General features: G+C 45.8%; 1 protein-coding gene across 1 annotated transcript in view; it reads left to right on the top strand.

The window, feature by feature from the left end:
• Positions 1–17,492, top strand: part of kiaa1109 (KIAA1109) — a 175,224-nt gene that overhangs the window by 16,967 nt on the left and 140,765 nt on the right. The window contains exons 7-22 of the mRNA XM_080750799.1: positions 794–875; positions 1,225–1,418; positions 2,019–2,098; positions 2,727–2,874; positions 3,520–3,676; positions 5,382–5,460; positions 5,624–5,715; positions 8,617–8,734; positions 9,563–9,718; positions 10,202–10,299; positions 10,796–10,974; positions 11,615–11,721; positions 12,174–12,406; positions 13,329–13,550; positions 15,141–15,278; positions 16,684–16,860. Coding sequence (XP_080606925.1) covers positions 794–875; positions 1,225–1,418; positions 2,019–2,098; positions 2,727–2,874; positions 3,520–3,676; positions 5,382–5,460; positions 5,624–5,715; positions 8,617–8,734; positions 9,563–9,718; positions 10,202–10,299; positions 10,796–10,974; positions 11,615–11,721; positions 12,174–12,406; positions 13,329–13,550; positions 15,141–15,278; positions 16,684–16,860 — 2,260 coding nt within the window. The remainder of the gene's footprint in view (positions 1–793; positions 876–1,224; positions 1,419–2,018; positions 2,099–2,726; positions 2,875–3,519; positions 3,677–5,381; positions 5,461–5,623; positions 5,716–8,616; positions 8,735–9,562; positions 9,719–10,201; positions 10,300–10,795; positions 10,975–11,614; positions 11,722–12,173; positions 12,407–13,328; positions 13,551–15,140; positions 15,279–16,683; positions 16,861–17,492) is intronic.

The raw sequence follows: 17,492 nt of genomic DNA, 5'->3' as shown, positions 1-17,492 counted from the left end.
CAGATCTACTTGTAGATCAGGTATTTTGGTAGACCTTGATGACGTCATAATGCATGATTTTACACTTGGTTGCATGCTGAAAATAGCCGGTCCGCTATTGTAGATCAGCTATACTATAGTATGCTATAGAGTGCAACACCCGAGTGCAACCAAACATAAAATGTACGCGTCTTTTAGTTCTACTGGATCGATTCTCCACTAGTCCCTCCCTAACATTTTTACATTTGTTGACGAAATTGTCAAAATATAGTTAGTTTTAGTCATCACAGCTTAGTTTGGATTTCGTTTTCGTTAGTGAAAAGATCTAGTCGACAAACATTCCCTTGTACCTCGCTCGGTACAATGACAATACATTCTGATTCTGATATCAGTCACCAGAACCAAGGATGTGTGTTTTCAATGAACCTAACATGGTTAAAATAGAGTTTGAAGTTAGAATGTGTTTAAAGAAGAGGGACATATCTGATAAATTCAAACATCGAATTATTGAATCAAGCAACCTAAACAACTGTCTGGTGTGCACTCAAAAGCCTGACTAGAGGTTAAAATATGACGCCAGAAGTGTCTTAAAGTGAAGTACCCATTTAAGTGTCTTGCTCATGGACACGTCTGCGACCTTCTTGCTACTTGTAGATCGGCTATTTTTGGCTAAAGAGACTAGGGTTCAAGTGGTTAATATAAAAAAAGGAGAACAAAAAAGTTTCTATCACACAATGATTTGGAGGACCCCCTGTAGTAACTCTGAGGACCCCCTGTTGAAGACCCCTGAACTAAATGGTTGTTCCCTTCACAGTGTGAACATCAAAGCAGAGACTCCGGACCCTTCATCATCCTGGCGTTCCCTCATCCCTGTCATCAAAGTCAACATCAGCACGGTGAGTGAGCTCCCCCTGGTGGAAGGGCCTGGTATATCACTAGTTGATTATCTGTGTCTGGGCCAGGCCTCTGTGTAAGCCTGGACCATATCTCCATATTATATTAATATCATGACGTTCTTTTGTCAGATACAGCCCTACTCTCTCAAAGTTTATCCGGTATCCACAATGCAGTGAACTCTGTATCCTAAAAGTGAACTGAGAATTATAAACCTATTTTACATTACAAGGCACATCTGTAGCTCGGTTTTTATTTAGCTTCCGTCAGCGATAGAATGGTAGTCGACGAAGCACATTTTCGTCATAGTTTTAGTCTACAAAATGAACACTTGTGTGTGTGTGTCCTCAGGGTCGCTTTGCGTTCGGGAACCACCACCTGCCCCAGACCATGTGTGTGAACTTCGAGGAGGCGTCGCTGACCTACGCCACCAAGCCTCCCTCCAGCCACCTGGACCAGTTCATGCACATCCTCAAAGGCACGCTGGAGAACGTGCGCGTCATGCTGGTCCCCAGCCCGCGCTACGTGGGCATGCAGAACGACGAGTAAGACCAGGGACACGGCACTGGACCAGTGTTGTTTTTGACAGCGCATTTTGGTTTAGTTTTAGTCGTAGTCATTTAGTACAATCATATTTTAGTCATCTGAAATGTTTTAGTTTTCGTCTGGTTTTAGTCGACTAAATATCGTAAGATTGTTGTTGACTAAATCTACATTTGATTTTGTTGAGAAAAAAAAAATTCTCTGGTCTTTCTTGAGGGTGATTTTACTCATGGTTGCATGCTGAAAATAGACAATCTATAATAGCTTGTAGATTGGCTATTTTCTGAGCGAGCACAACCACACATAAAACATCTTTTAGTTCTATGGATCTCTTCACCACCAGTCCCTCCCTAACATTTTAGTGTGGTTTTTATTTGTTGATAACATTGTCAATATATTTAGCTTATCTTTAGTTTAGTTTTTATAAATTCTTTATCAGTGAAAAAACGTAGTCGACAAAAGAATTTCGTCATTGTTTTAATCAACAAAATCAACAATAAGACACACCCCAACAGGGTTTACTGGGCCATACATCTTCAAATCAACCTGGGGTTAAGAACCAATGTAAAATAAGGTGTGTGAATGTTGCTTGTGTCCCGTAGGCCTCCCAGACTGATGGGGGAGGGCTTTGTGGTCATGCAGTCCAACGACGTGGACATCTATTACTACCAGGACGAACCAGGTACACACACACTCTTACTGCAGGCCTAGGCCTGTCACCATTATGACATTTCTGTAATGGCGGCAGAGTAAGTTTATTTTCACACGTAAATGAAAAATCCTAATCACGGCCGATCCTCACGGCCCAGTGTCGCCGTGGAAAAAAACGGTTCTCTGCGTTTTTGGAAGTAGAATCCGATATAAAGCCGTTTCTTTGCATCAGCAATGAATAGAAGCCTATGGAGAAGCATCATGGGATATGTAGTGTTTTTGCTCACCAGCGGCCGCAGCAGCACCTGTTTACCATGGTTACCAGGTGAACATGTAACACGTCTCTGGACGAGATAACGGGGCTGTGGCCGATCTACAAGCTCACAATCATCAGCATACTTTATCATCATCATTTTAAAATACATGGGAGTCTGTATATTGATGTATTACCTGCTTATTATAAGTCACTTTGGATTAAAAGCGTCTGCAAAATGCCTAAATTGTAAACTGTGTGTGTGTGTGTGTGTGTGTGTGTGTGTGTGTGTGTGTGTGTGTGTGTGTGTGTGTGTGTGTGTGTGTGTGTGTGTGTGTGTGTGTGTGTGTGTGTGTGTGTGTGTGTGTGTGTGTGTGTGTGTGTGTGTGTGTGTGTGTGTGGACAGGCTTGGTGCCCGAGGAGCAGGACGGTGGGGAGGCGGAGCCCTCCAGTGAGGGGGACAAGCTTCAGGACCTTCCCCCCTGCTGGGGTCTGGACATCGTCTGTGGGAAAGGAACAGACTTCAACTACGGACCCTGGGCCGACCGGCAGAGGTACAGTACGCACCCGCAGGGCCGTCACCATTATGACATTTCACATGACCATTAACTCGTCCAGTGCCACCACTAGATGGAGCCCAACCCCTGCTCAATGGCCGGAATATAGCCCATTGACCAGCGCTGTAGCTGCGCAAGCCCTGCGCAGCCGTGACGTGCACGATGACTTTCGTGCGTGTCATCACTATGCGCCGGAAGGCCTTGGCTCTCATTACCTCTAGGCTAATGTTATTGTTAGAAGCACATTTTTCGTCTATTTTGCCGCGAATAAAGGCTGTCCTCTTCCAGAAAAGCATAGATTCAGAGAAAATGAGCTTCAAAGTTGGCCATCTGCATTGGATTACATTGAATAAATCGGCGGAATATGACGATACTAACGTTAGTAAACGTAGGGCGATGGCGATTATTATTTAATTTCGTTTTTCTCGTTGACAATTACATTTCTGTTTGGCCTGTAGGCTTTGAAGTTGCACATGGTAGATATGACACTTAACCTAAATACACAAACACAGGACTGACATATTTAACAACAGCCTGACATCGAGAGTAGTTTGAGAACTACCGCACGAGGAAACACGTCATCATGATTATGGCCGCGGAAAAGCCAACACTGTCAACTCGGTCTACGTTTTCGTTTCTCAGGGACTGTCTGTGGAAGTTCTTCCTGCCGGCAGACTTCCAGGCCATGAAGTTGTCGGACGTTCCTGAGCCGGGGAAACTCCGGCAGATCCTGGCCTTTGAGCTGAGGATGAACATCATCGCCGACGCCACCATCGACCTGCTCTTCACCAAGAACAGGGTAGCTGTCCCTTCTTTTGTTGTCCTCCACTCAACCTCTGTCTGTCCCTTCTCCCAGTGTAGTGTCCCCTGCTCAATCTCTGTCTGTCCCTTCTCCCAGTGTAGTGTCCCCCCCTCAACCTCTGTCTGTCCTTCTCCCAGTGTCCCCCGTTCAACCTCTGTCTGTCCCTTCTCCCAGTGTAGTGTCCCCCCCTCAACCTCTGTCTGTCCTTCTCCCAGTGTCCCCACTCAATCTCTGTCTGTCCCTTCTCCCAGTGTCCCCCGTTCAACCTCTGTCTGTCCCTTCTCCCAGTGTCCCCCCCTCAACCTCTGTCTGTCCTTCTCCCAGTGTAGTGTCCCCCCACTCAACCTCTGTCTGTCCCTTCTCCCAGTGTAGTGTCCCCCACTCAACCTCTGTCTGTCCCTTCTCCCAGTGTAGTGTCCCCCACTCAACCTCTGTCTGTCCCTTCTCCCAGTGTCCCCCACTCAACCTCTGTCTGTCCCTTCTCCCAGTGTCCCCCACTCAACCTCTGTCTGTCCCTTCTCCCAGTGTCCCCCACTCAACCTCTGTCTGTCACTTCTCCCAGTGTCCCCCCTCAACCTCTGTCTGTTCCTTCTCCCAGTGTCCCCCACTCAACCTCTGTCTGTCCCTTCTCCCAGTGTCCCCCACTCAACCTCTGTCTGTCACTTCTCCCAGTGTCCCCACTCAATCTCTGTCTGTCCCTTCTCCCAGTGTAGTGTCCCCCACTCAACCTCTGTGTGTCCCTTCTCCCAGTGTCCCCCACTCAACCTCTGTCTGTCCCTTCTCCCAGTGTCCCCCACTCAACCTCTGTCTGTCACTTCTCCCAGTGTCCCCACTCAATCTCTGTCTGTCCCTTCTCCCAGTGTAGTGTCCCCCACTCAACCTCTGTGTGTCCCTTCTCCCAGTGTCCCCACTCAATCTCTGTCTGTCACTTCTCCCAGTGTCCCCCACTCAACCTCTGTCTGTCACTTCTCCCAGTGTCCCCACTCAATCTCTGTCTGTCACTTCTCCCAGTGTCCCCACTCAACCTCTGTCTGTCACTTCTCCCAGTGTCCCCCACTCAACCTCTGTCTGTCACTTCTCCCAGTGTCCCCACTCAATCTGTCTGTCACTTCTCCCAGTGTCCCCACTCAATCTGTCTGTCACTTCTCCCAGTGTCCCCACTCAATCTCTGTCTGTTCCTTCTCCCAGTGTCCCCTGCTCAATCTGTCTGTCCTTCTCCCAGTGTCCCCTGCTCAATCTGTCTGTCCCTTCTCCCAGTGTCCCCTGCTCAATCTGTCTGTCCCTTCTCCCAGTGTCCCCTGCTCAATCTGTCTGTCCCTTCTCCCAGTGTCCCCTGCTCAATCTCTTTGTGTCCCTCCTTCCGTGGTCTCTCGCTCAACCTCTTATGCAAAATAAGTGTGATTATCTCAAATAAATGTGACTAATGTGACAGGCCTACGCATGTGACATTGTATTGACCAGATATATAGGCCTACTCTCTTTTCTCTCTCACTCTCCTCTAATTGCCTGAAATGTAATCTCCATATCCTGCTAAACTCTTCCCCTTGTTCTGACTCTCTCCTTCTCTCCCTCTCTCTCTCTCTCTCTCTCCCCTACTCTGCAGTCTTCTTGTAGAAATGTTGTAGAAAGTCCTGAGGTTTTTGTAAGTGTGAGCAAAGATTAATAAAGGCTTGGTTAAAGGCCTCTCTCTCTCTCTCTCTAGGAAACCAATGCCATCCATGTCAACGTGGGGGCCGGATCCTACCTGGAGGTCAACATCCCCATGACTGTAGGACAGAGCGGTAAGCTGCTAATTATTCATTTGTTATTCAGCAATTATTCTATCAATTACTTTTATTTATTTATACTATTTATACTTTTATTCTATCTAAAAACGCCTGCTGGTGTGTGTTGAGCAGGTTGTGTACTGAATATGATGTGCTATGTTTACTTCCTGTCCTACAGGTTATTGTACGACCATTAAAGGACAACTTCTGCATGTGGACACCACCAGCAGCATGCAGTACAGAACCCTACTGGAGGCTGAGATGCTAGCTGTGAGTAGGACTGGCACCATATGACCATTAATTGTCACTCACATAATTGCGATTAAGGATTTAGTTGCAATTGTTTCTGTTTGGCTTTTAGTCTTTGAAGTTTCACATGGCAGATATGACACATAACCTAAATATACAAAGAAATTCCCCTCCCTAGATAAACTTTATTTTGCCACGCTTCTCCTCCCCCAGGTTTGGTGGCACACACTTGGGCCATATGTCAAATCGACCGGCTTCATCGTGCATCGATTCCTTGCATTTTGATAAGAGATACATTACATAGTTTAAGTTTAATTTATATGAATCTCCTATATGGGCATACAAGAGACAAGGACAGAATGGTTAGCACCGCTCAAATAAATGGTAAATGGTGCATTTATATAGCGCTTTTATCCAAGGCGCTTTACATAGATTGTGCTTTACATTCACACACCGGTGGCGGAGGAAACCATGCAAGGCACCAACCTGCTCACCGGGAGCAACTAGGGGTTCAGAGTCAAATGCGTTTTTCAGGGCAAGGAGAGAGAGAGAGATAGAGAGAGCAAGGGACCGAGTGGTGCGCGAAACGGACGGCAGTGTGCAAACGTGACTGACATAACGTGAGGTTGATTTTTTTATTTGCGTTCTCCGAAATTCACTCCGATATTCGGCCCGAAAAACGCAGCAGTGTGCAACCACCTTAACTCAGGGGGAGCCCGGATTCGAACTGGGAACCCTTCGGGAAACCTTCGTGCTCTAATAACGGTTTCTCTACCCCTGAGCTATGTACAAGGACTGTCAGATAGAGATATTTGCAAGTGTGCCTCGTGTCACGGCAACCACACTTTTGCATCTTAACAAAAGCATCATTCTGATTGTTTTGGTTTTTTTATTTACCCCAAAACTCTCCAAACACCAACCTGTCAGTAGAATCAGTGGGTCCGGTCCCACAGATTGAGAAACAGTGACTTATATAACATTGACCAGTGGTCTTCAAGGTTTTCAGGCCAAGGACCACTTAGCTGAGAGAGAGATGAAGCAGGGACTCCCTCTACATATTGTAATGTGTGTTGCAGATTTTAATCGACTTCAGTAATAGATTCATAGACTTGTTTGACAGCATTGTTATCAGTCTATGTTGGATTCATGTTGATGTGTTTTTTTCCAGACATTTAACCTCTTAAGTCATCAATACTTTCACATTGTACTCTTTTTTTTACCTCTACACCAAACCTATTTGCCCAAAATAGCCGATCTACAAGCTACGAGCTTATAGATCTGCTATTTTTGGCTATAAAGTTCTCCTCAGTCAGAATAGGGATGCGAGGGATCAAGTTGTTAATTTAAAAGAATTATCCCAGTGACGTCATTACGTGCGCGTCACGCGTCTCTGACGCATTCACGTTGCCTAGAGACGCATTCACGTCAGTGTCCTTGGGTCCCACGGACGCATTGCCTCCATTGGAGTCCACGTTAACCACGTCGCGAAAAAAGAATATTTTAAAAAGTCCACAGACGCCACCATTGTTCATGGGTGAAGGCATGCTACTTTACCCTACGTTAACACAAATGAAATACGCGTAGAAAGTCTTAAAACAGACGATAAAACTAACGACAGTCTGTGTTTTGAATCCACGACGCCATTTTGTGCGCCACTGAATGGTCACAGAATTCAATGGGTGCCTGAGTTTTAGCGTAGCACCGGGCCGCTCTCTGACCATAGTGGCACAGCGTGTTAGGTGATACATCAAAAAGGGTTCCCCCACAGGACGTGTATGGCAGGGCTTGGCGCAGAAACGTGACGTCACGTCTCTACACTGCAGCTCAATGCTCACTGCTCAGACAGGGACCCGCCTCCTTTCCCCTCCATTCAATAACAACTGGATATACAGTACACGCGCTATTGTTTATAGATGTGGTGGTGGACATTGGACAACGTGTTAGAAGCCACACAGATCTTCATTGCGTCTTTACAACAATAGCGACGATTAACGTTGTGGTGAACATGGTAAAATAACCTTTATTGGCTCAACTACAACACGGAGGAAGCAAGCTAGCCTAGCATGTATGCTATCTGAGACAGTATGTATGTATGTATGTGCCTAACTGTTTGATTGATTATAGTGTTTTCGTGGCGGCGCCGTCCCTTTGGTAGTCCGCCGGGGCAGCGGACTACCGCGGCCGCCTGTGCCTTGCCCTCCCGCATCCATAGAGGGGCGGCACGTCCCTCTAGGATCAACCGTTCAAAACAAAAGTAGCCGATCTACAAGCAACCCAATCCACTGTTTTTGACCCAGTCCACTGGTTCTCTGTACAACAGAGCAAACACAAGCACGCCAGAGAGCATTTCCCCCATTCCATAGAAGCAGTAACAGTACAAACAGGAGACATCATCTCACTGAGAAGATCCATATATTATCGATGTATATAAAATAACAGGTGGCTGTTCATTATGAAGACTCGGTAAAAGCTTCTATCTGCGCCCCCAAGTGGTCAACATCCGATATTACCGGTTCGGTATAAAAGTCAAAACACATGACTATTAGGAAGTATTAAAATTGTAAGATTTGGAATTGTGGTTCATTTCTTTCAGACACATTTCTACGTAACATGAACATAACCATATAATAACCAATTCAAGTTAAATGCTGCACTTTGTCAAAAATGACATGCCGCGTAGAATTTTTGTGGGACCCATAAAATATCCCTGGGACTCATCCGAAAGACCCTTCGTGGGTCCCGGGGACTCATTACATTAAAAACCTATTAACATCACTGTTATCCTATCACACACAGATTTGACTCCACTTCCCTGTAGTAACTCTTGAGGACCCCCTAGGGGCCCCGGACCCCCTGTTGAAGACCCCTGCCATTGAGGGAAATACTGATGGCGTGGATGTGTGTGCTTGCATGTGCTTTCAGTTCCATGTGATCGCCAGCTACCCCAGGGTGTGGAACATGCCCCAGTCATGGCAGTGTGAGATCGAGGTGTACAAAGCCACGTACCACTTCATCTACGCCCAGAAGAACTTCTTCTCAGGTATTCATACTCACCATTCATATACTGTAGGTAGTGGGGGATGCTCTCGTTCACGCTGGGTGAAAAAATAAACCTTGTTCCAGGTTGTCCCAAATGGCAAACAACAACAATACAATGACAGCATCCATTTAACTCTTTTACTTTTACACTCACTGCCACGGCGAGCGATCGTCAAATCCTGGTTAGCGGTCTGAAATGGCGGTTACCTGTGTACCCCCCCTAAAATATATATTTTTGTACCGCCTATCGGTTCCTAGACATGCTAGTTAAAAAAAGAGACGCGCTATACCCGTTCAAATAAAGGCTTCATAATTACATTACATACAGTACAGTATATATCTTCAAAGATGTATTTGACTATCTCTCAGGACCTGTCTAACTTCCATTAAATCGGCTTCAGGACTGAAAATGAGTAGTCACTTTTTTTCCTTCGATCACTCCCCCCATGGACACTTGAATTCATGTTTTTTTTTTTTTTTTTTCACATTCAACAATTTGATTATAATAAATGTACCGCCGTTGATTCCGATGGAGACACAAAGGGGAAATCTCGCTCTTTCGACGAGTCATTCATTCGACTATGAGCGTCGGCAGGTTAGCTACTCATCCGTGTCAAGGTTACTGAGGTCAGGGTTTGGGTTAGGTTTAGACATAGAGGTTAACATTCACCCGTGTTGGCAGGTTAGCTTTTCACCAGGTTAAAATTCACCCGTGTCGAAAGGATGAACCGTCGAACAGATGCTATGTCGAAATATCGTCATGCTCCCGACACAAATGCTTTTGGGTTCCATCCGTCTCCATGTATTTGTGTCTGTGTGTTGTTTGCAGACCTGATCCAGGACTGGGCCAGTGACAGTGCTCCAGACATCTACTCCTTTGTGCCGTACAGCTGGAAGTTCAACATCCTCTTCCACCAGTTTGAGATGATCTGGGCGGCCAACCAGCACAACTGGATCGACTGCTCCACCAAGCAGCAGGAGAACGGTGGGTAATGGGGCAACACACTGGCTACGCTAGGGCTGGAAGCGTTAACGACTGTTAAGGTTGACGATTGTGTCATACAAATAATTTGCGACCATTTTACAGTTTCTTTTTTGCATTGAACATTGGAACATAATGATTAATATTTTAGATACGCAAAGAAATTAATGGCATATTTAATATACTTGTTTTACGTAGCGGACGTAGCTGATTTACAAGCTTTCAACGTGTCACTTTGACACTCTCAAAAACGACTTAGTGTTTCTTGAAACTGGACTTTTGATGTATATTTTTCTAAGCAAGATGCTCCTGGGAAGGGGGTTGTTGGCTTCAGAAATCAGTATAAGGGGGTACTGCAGCCAAAAGGGTTTGAGAACCACTGGTCTATAGTAATAGACTCTAAATAATGTGTGATGTTCTGTGTGTCTTCTAATCCAGTGTACCTGGCTGTATGATGTTTAATGTTTTGTCTCTTCTCTAATCCAGTGTACCTGGCTGCCTGTGGCGAGACGCTCAACATAGACTTCACTCTGCCTTTCAACGACTTCGTCCCGACCACCTGCAACACCTGCTTCTGTCTGAGAGTGAGTCATAGAACCAACCCAAAACAAAACCATGCTTCTCGCTTCTTCAATTTATCCGGAAAGTAATTGATAGAATAAGTACAAAGAAAATAATGGATAGTTGTATCTGTAGTAGGGCTGGTAAACGCATATTCTAAATTTGAATATACCTTAATAAATTCATATTCGAATATAAACATTTGTATACAAATTATTATGATCATTTTTTAATTATTATTATTCTACTTTTTCCACTTTTCTTTTCGATATATAGGCCTATTTTACATCTTGTTTATTTAACAGGGACAATGAAAAAAAAAACAATATATCAAGTTATACACAATGATGACATCAAGCTATATTACAATCAATATTGAATAACGTAATTACAATGAAATGTTGTATAATCTCAATATTACACTTCAGCTCGTTCCTGCAGCAGCGCAGGCGTGCCAGTAATCAGGATAACCCACACCCTCTCGTGTGATACCTCTCCTAATGAACACTGTGTCCGCAGGCGGAGGACACGGACATGCGTCTGTCCCTGCCAGAGTGCCACCCCAGCCGCTACCCGCTCCTCACCCTGGCCAAGGACTACCAGAACGTCAAGCTGCCCCCCGACATGCCGGGGGAGACCCTGGGGGCTCCGCCACCCAAACCCAGCAAGCCCCGCTGGAGGAACATCACCCACGCAGAGTGAGTTGGCCCCTTAACACTTGGGCTGCCATTATTTGGGTAATTATTTGGCTGTAGAGTAGATATACGCGATATTCTGTATTATCGTCCATCTGGTGGCTTTTTTTTTTATTTGATTCTTTTATTAGACAAAAATGGAGAACAGTACAAGTATAGTCAATACAATTTAAATGTAGTACAGTACAAGTACAGTTAAACACCCTGCCTAAAAGGAACCTCCCAAATAAGACCTTTTACAGTCTTTTTTTTGCGTTGGAAGCCCTCAGTATTTAATTCATGGACATAATAAATAGCAAGCAAAGAAAACATACAATAATATCACAGTTATAAAAACACTATATGTACAGGATAGGGGAAACAAGGGGGTGGGGCTAAGGTAAAGGGGCGGGGTGGGGGTGCTCACTTCTCGCCTGTTTATGGGAGAAGTGATGACTACCCCCTTCCGGCTAAGACTAACATTGCACATTCAATGAAAACTATTCTGTGAAAGTGGATGTGGAGGCTATGATTTGTTTAGTGTTCTGTTGGCATATTCAATCGAGCACTGTCTGAACATCTTATTTCATCACTGTGTGTGTGTGTGTGTGTGTGTGTGTGTGTGTGTGTGTGTGTGTGTGTGTGTGTGTGTGTGGTGGGTCAGGGCGGGCTGGGTGGACTGCTGGAGCGTTCCTAACTTCCTGCTGACCATCGACTACACCTGGCATCCCATCTACCCCCAGAAGGCCGACGAGCAGCTCAAACACTCCCGTAAGCTCCACCCTCATGTCAATAGAGCAGGGGTTCCCAAACTTTTTTGTCTCAGGGCACCCCATAAATATTTTTTTAATCCGAGGCACTCCTACATTATAATGTTATAGCATATCATCGTTGTCGGGTGGACACCTTGTATGTCCAAAACCGTTTTCTAAACTAGTGAAAACAGCAGATCTACAAGCACACAACGCCTCACATCGCGAGGCGTTGTGTGCTTGTAGATCGGCGAAATGGAACCTGCTGATCTTTAAAAATATGAATTATATCAAAATGTAGACTAAGAACTGAATAGAAAGCAATAGTTACTTTCCCTTTTTTATACTCTAGGCTGGTCTCTCTCTCTCTCTCTCAATATATATACTGTACAGTATATTTGGGGGTCACGTGACTTCTGGCTGCACTCTGTCAGTTAAAGAGTTCATGGGTATAACCGTGTGTGTCTGTAGTGTCAGAGATGGAGGAGTCCATGCTGTCTGCCCTGCGGCCTCCAGAGCACGGCTCTGCGGGCCACCAAGGTGCTCCACCTCCCTACACCGCCTCCTCCTCCTCCACCTCGGGGAGGATGCCCAGCGACCCGTCAGAGCTGCCCCCCGACCGGCTGCACGTGGAGATGGAGATGACCCCCGACTCCCAGGTCATCCTGTACGGACCGCTGCTCAGAGCACTCTTCTCCATCAAGGTGGGACCCAGAGCTTTTATATATTATTTTGTAATCAGAAACCCTAAAACGGTTACTGTCATCAGTTTAGGGAGCTGTGATTGTGAAAGAAAGAGGTAAACATTATGGGAAAAAATTATGTAAGTACTCTACTGTAAGTAAGTAAGCAAATAAAAGTTTTGACTTAGTCTTGTTATTACATTGTAATGATTCCGATTCCTTAACAATTCCCTCTTAACGGTGCCAATCCTTGACGGTTCCCTTTAACGATTCCTATATATTCCTGTATTCTGACAAAGTTACACCTATTAACTCTTTTGCCTTCATGTTTACATGCTCACGGCCATCAAAGTAGCTTCCCTTTTATAGAAAAATAGCCGTCCAGTATTTCCTATTGCTGTCTTGTGTAAAAGACGCCCGCATCTCTCATGGAGCAGTGGAAAAAAAAACACAGCAGTGTGGGCTCAACCATTTTGGAGCGAGAGGCAGCTCCTCCCCCTCGGTTTGCATCAGTTTTCAGACATCAAGGCTGAGAAAACCAGCAAAGAAGTGATCCCGCCGACATTATTGTTTATGTGCGCTGAAGAAAATAGACAAGCGTTACGAGAGCTGCTGCTACTGTACACACCCGCTCCACCCCTCATCTGCTCAGACGGGCTGTGGGGGGGAAAAGAACGAACGCTCGTAATGGCGGCCGGGACACACGATTTAAAAAAAACGAGCGCTCGTTTAGCAGTAAAAGAGTTAAGAGTGAGTTAAGAACTACAATCTATTCAGGTTTGTCTTGCTGGCGGATGTAAACAGACCTGCACTGTGTGACGTAACTTCCCCTAACCGCAGCACTTCCACCACTTCAGTTATGCAGCCAACAGTGGATATTGTGACCAGGGTGGCGCATGTATGACCTAACTGCTCATCCCCCTCCCTCCCTCCCTCCCTCCAGGAGAACTACTTCGGGGAGGACGACATGTACACGGACTTCGAGGAGGCGGTGGCGTCCAGCCCGGTGCTGTCCACCTCCACGTCGTCAGGCATGGGCTGGTCCCCGCTGGGCCTGGAGGAGAGCGGGGAGCAGCGGGGCCAGGCCATCCACCCGCTGGACCTCCGGCCCTGGGACATCACCGTGCTCATCAACCTCTACAAGGTCCACGGACGCTTCCCCATGGTGAGGCTCACACTGTCACTGTACTGTCGTTCAGGCCGTGACCCCCCAAATAATCAGATTTCAACTGGGGACCCCCTCACCCTACGAGCACTAAGAGTTGAGGCATTACATTTAGCATAACACGGTTCTATTGTGAAAATAGCCGATCTACATGCTCACAACGCCTCGCAACGCATGTAGATCGGCTATTTTCACAATTTCTGCCTCTAATATTTGACAAAATGTTTTGTTTGTCATTTTAGAGGTATTAAAATGTCCTTAAATTGTCACTTTAGAAATGTGCACATACCCAGTGATGTCATTATGTGCGCATCCCGCATCAAAAACTCATTCAAGTCACCCAGGGACTCATTCATGTCATGGTCCTGGGGTCCCGGGGATGCGCCTCCATTGGAGTCCATGTTAAAATAATTTACCGCGTCGCGGTAAAGAGAAAAAAAAAATGTCCACAGACACCACCATTGTTCATGGGTGAAAGCATCCTACTTTACCCTACGTTAACACAAATAAAATCCACGTAGAAAGTCTTAAACAGGCGATAGAAACATCAATGTTTTGATTCCACCGACGTCCGACGCCATTTTGCGCGCGTAAACCTTATATTGAGGACTCGTAAAACTTTTCTGGGACCCATTTGAATGACCACCTGTGGGTCCCGGGACCCATTACATTGAAAACCTAGTAACATCACTGCATACCCTCTATACACTTAAACTTTATGTTGGTTTGTTTACTGTTGAGTGAGAAAACAATGTTGCACATTAAGTTAATCACCTGGGGACCCCCCAAAAATAATTTGGGGACCCACCCATGGGTCCCCCAACAGGTTGAGAACCACTGGTTTAGGGATGGGACGATATGACATTTTCCTGTCACCATTATTGTAACCAAAGAAACTGCGATTTACAATATCATCGCAATAATCAAAACATCCCCAACATCCATTATCCTGGGGCGGATCATTTGCCCAAAAAATAGCAGATCTACAAGCTCACAACACGTAGCAGCGTTGACACGTTGTGAGCTTGAGATCAGCTATTTGGTAAGAGATTTGGTAAGAGATTTGGTAGAGAGTGAAAAAAAGTATGTTATTTCCAGGTCAGTCTTACCAATTATAGAGGGTTTAAATGGTGCCGGTTATGCAAGGTGAATTGATCCCAGTGCATGACGGAGGATAATTTCAGTGTTTTTTTTATCACAATAATAACGATTATCATCCCATCCCTAGGTGAGGCACACTTTCGCTTCTGTCATCACCACACTTGTGTCAAGTAACAAAACGAAACAACCGAAAAGTCAATCGACACATTCCGGTTGTCATTGGTCCAGAATGTACAGCCTTCTCGTGATTAACCAATCAGGGTTCCAGGGTTCGGATAGGCTATATGCACAGCAGCCATTCCTTCAAAGGTGTTACCAATCATACTAATTAAAACTACCGGTAAATCTAATTAATCTAATCTTCTGTTTGTGTGTGTGTGTGTGTGTGTGTGTGTGTGTGTGTGTGTGTGTGTGTGTGTGTGTGTGTGTGTGTGTGCGCGTGCGTGTGTGCGCGTGTGTGTGCGCGTGTGCGTTCGTGTGCCCCCCCAGCACTGCGGCAGTGAGGGACCCGAGGGTCCGTCTGGCTTCCTGGAGCGGCTGTGCTTCGAGATGAAGAAAGGTTACAAGGAGACGGTGCTTCAGTTCCTGCTGTCCCCCATGCACGTCTTCATCAGTGACAACTACCAGGTGACTCACTGCTAAACACACACACACACACACACACACACACACACACACACACACACACACACACACACACACACAGGGGTCTTCAACAGGGGGTCCGGGACACCTAGGGAGTCCTCAGAGTTACTACAGGGGGTCCTCCAAATCTTTGTGTGATAGAACACTTGAACCCTAGTGTCCTTATTGGGAGAACTTTAGCCAACAATAGCAGATCTACAAGCTCACAAGGCATACACAGCTGCATGCCAGTGTTAATTTGTACAGCCATTAGTCTTAGACTTAGATTTAGTCTTTTGAATAAAACACATTTAGTCTTAAGCTCTGTCCAGACCGGCGAATTAGAGAAAGCGACGTGAATAAGCGAACCAAAAAGGCGAAGAATTCGCGATTCACCTTTTTCCATACACACCAAAAAGCGACGTGAATATGCGTATAATATTCGCTTAATTCGCCTAAATACGAGGGGGTGATATCTGCCTGTAGCCACAGGAGGAGAAAGGAGAAGAAAGGAGAGAGAGGAGAGAGGAGAACGGACGGGGAAACAAATATGGAAATTACATCCTCAAGTGATGATGACCTGGCCGTGGTTGTTAGCCTATTACATGGTAAAAAGAAAAAGAAGAATAGAAGTCTTCATCGGCGCACACAACCCATCACATCACAGAAGAGACACTTTCACCGTTCCCCCTCCGCTCCGTTCCCCCGCAGACAGGCAGCTCGCAGCAGCAGTGGTGTAAAGTAATTAAAAGTACATTTACTTGAGTCAGTAGACTGTACTTGTAGGTATTTGTACTTGAGTCCAATTCCCAGTGCTTTCCTTCTACTCTACTAAATTTCGGATCCTATTGTATTTAATACCCAGCGATTTATTCTAAAACATTAGTCTTTTTGCAGATATAAATGAACAATAAAACATACATAAACCATGCTTTTACCAGTAGACATTCGAGTACTTTTTTCCAAGCAGCCACACAGACGAGAGACACGGAAAAGCAATGCAAAGAGAAGGTCCCTCGACCATGCTTTCTCTCTCTCTTTAAGTAGGATAGAGTGAGCTTGATTTAATACAGAGAGAGAGAGGAGTTCAACAGCGAATGTTCGCTAAATTCGACACAAGGGCGAATAAAAAACAGAAGCCTTTTCGCTTTTTTAAAATTCGCGTTTGGTGTGGATGCTTCCATTGACTTTATAAGATTTTAAACAAAAGGCGAATTATACGCTAATTCGCTATTCGCCAATTCGCCGGCGGTGTGTACGAAGCTTTAGTCTTCAGAAATTGTTTTAGTGTAGTCTTATCGAACAAAAATCTAAATCTTGTAGTCATTTAGTTTTAGTTTTAGTCAACATAATTAACACTGCTCTGTGTCCGCTCACAGTATAAATGTGTTTCTGTGTCCGCTCCCAGCGGCCCACGGCGGACGCGGTGCTCCGTGACGGCCACCTCAGCCTGTCGGGGCTCCAGATGAGGGCCCACGCCATGTTCTCTGCCCAGGGCCTCCCGCTGGGCAGCGACACGCTGGAGTACGCCTGGCTCATAGACATGCAGACTGGAGCTCTCAACGGCAGGGTCACTGTCCCACAGGTGTGTGTGTGTGTGTGTGTGTGTGTGTGTGTGTGTGTGTGTGTGTGTGTGTGTGTGTGTGTGTGTGTGTGTGTGTGTGTGTGTGTGTGTGTGTGTGTGTGTGTGTGTGTGTGTGTGTGTGTGTGTGTGTGTGTGTGTGTGTGTGTGTGTGTGTGTGCTTATTTTAATTTGTTTTCCTAAATCAACGCCCCACATCACGGATGTCAAACTCAAATGCACAGGGGGGCAAAATTTAAAGAATGGTACAAGTCGAGGGCTGGACTGGTTCAATGTTTATTTAAACGCGGTCTTGCAGTCACAGGCCGTCGATACGCGCCAATGCTCTAACAGTGCATTGTGGGACTTGTAGTATTATGGTGGTGCGTGTGTAGCAGAGTGACACATTGCCTCAGCCTGATGGCATCAAAAGTCTAATATCTCCCCCAGTCCATAGGGCTATCCCTTTGGTCTGATGGGTAAGATGTTGGACTTTCACGTGGGGAACCTTGGTTCGAATCCCAGGCATAGCTTGTGCGCCAGTGGGCCAGTTCTAATAGTAAGTAAATATCATCCCGCGGGCCGAAGATAATTAAATCACAGGCCTGATTTAGCCCCCAGGCCTTGAGTTTGACTGACATGTGTGCCCTACATGA

Source organism: Nannobrachium achirus, assembly GCF_963921795.1.
Source record: "Nannobrachium achirus genome assembly, chromosome: 20".
Taxonomy (NCBI): Eukaryota; Metazoa; Chordata; class Actinopteri; order Myctophiformes; family Myctophidae; genus Nannobrachium; species Nannobrachium achirus.
This window is presented reverse-complemented; position numbering and strand designations above follow the sequence as displayed.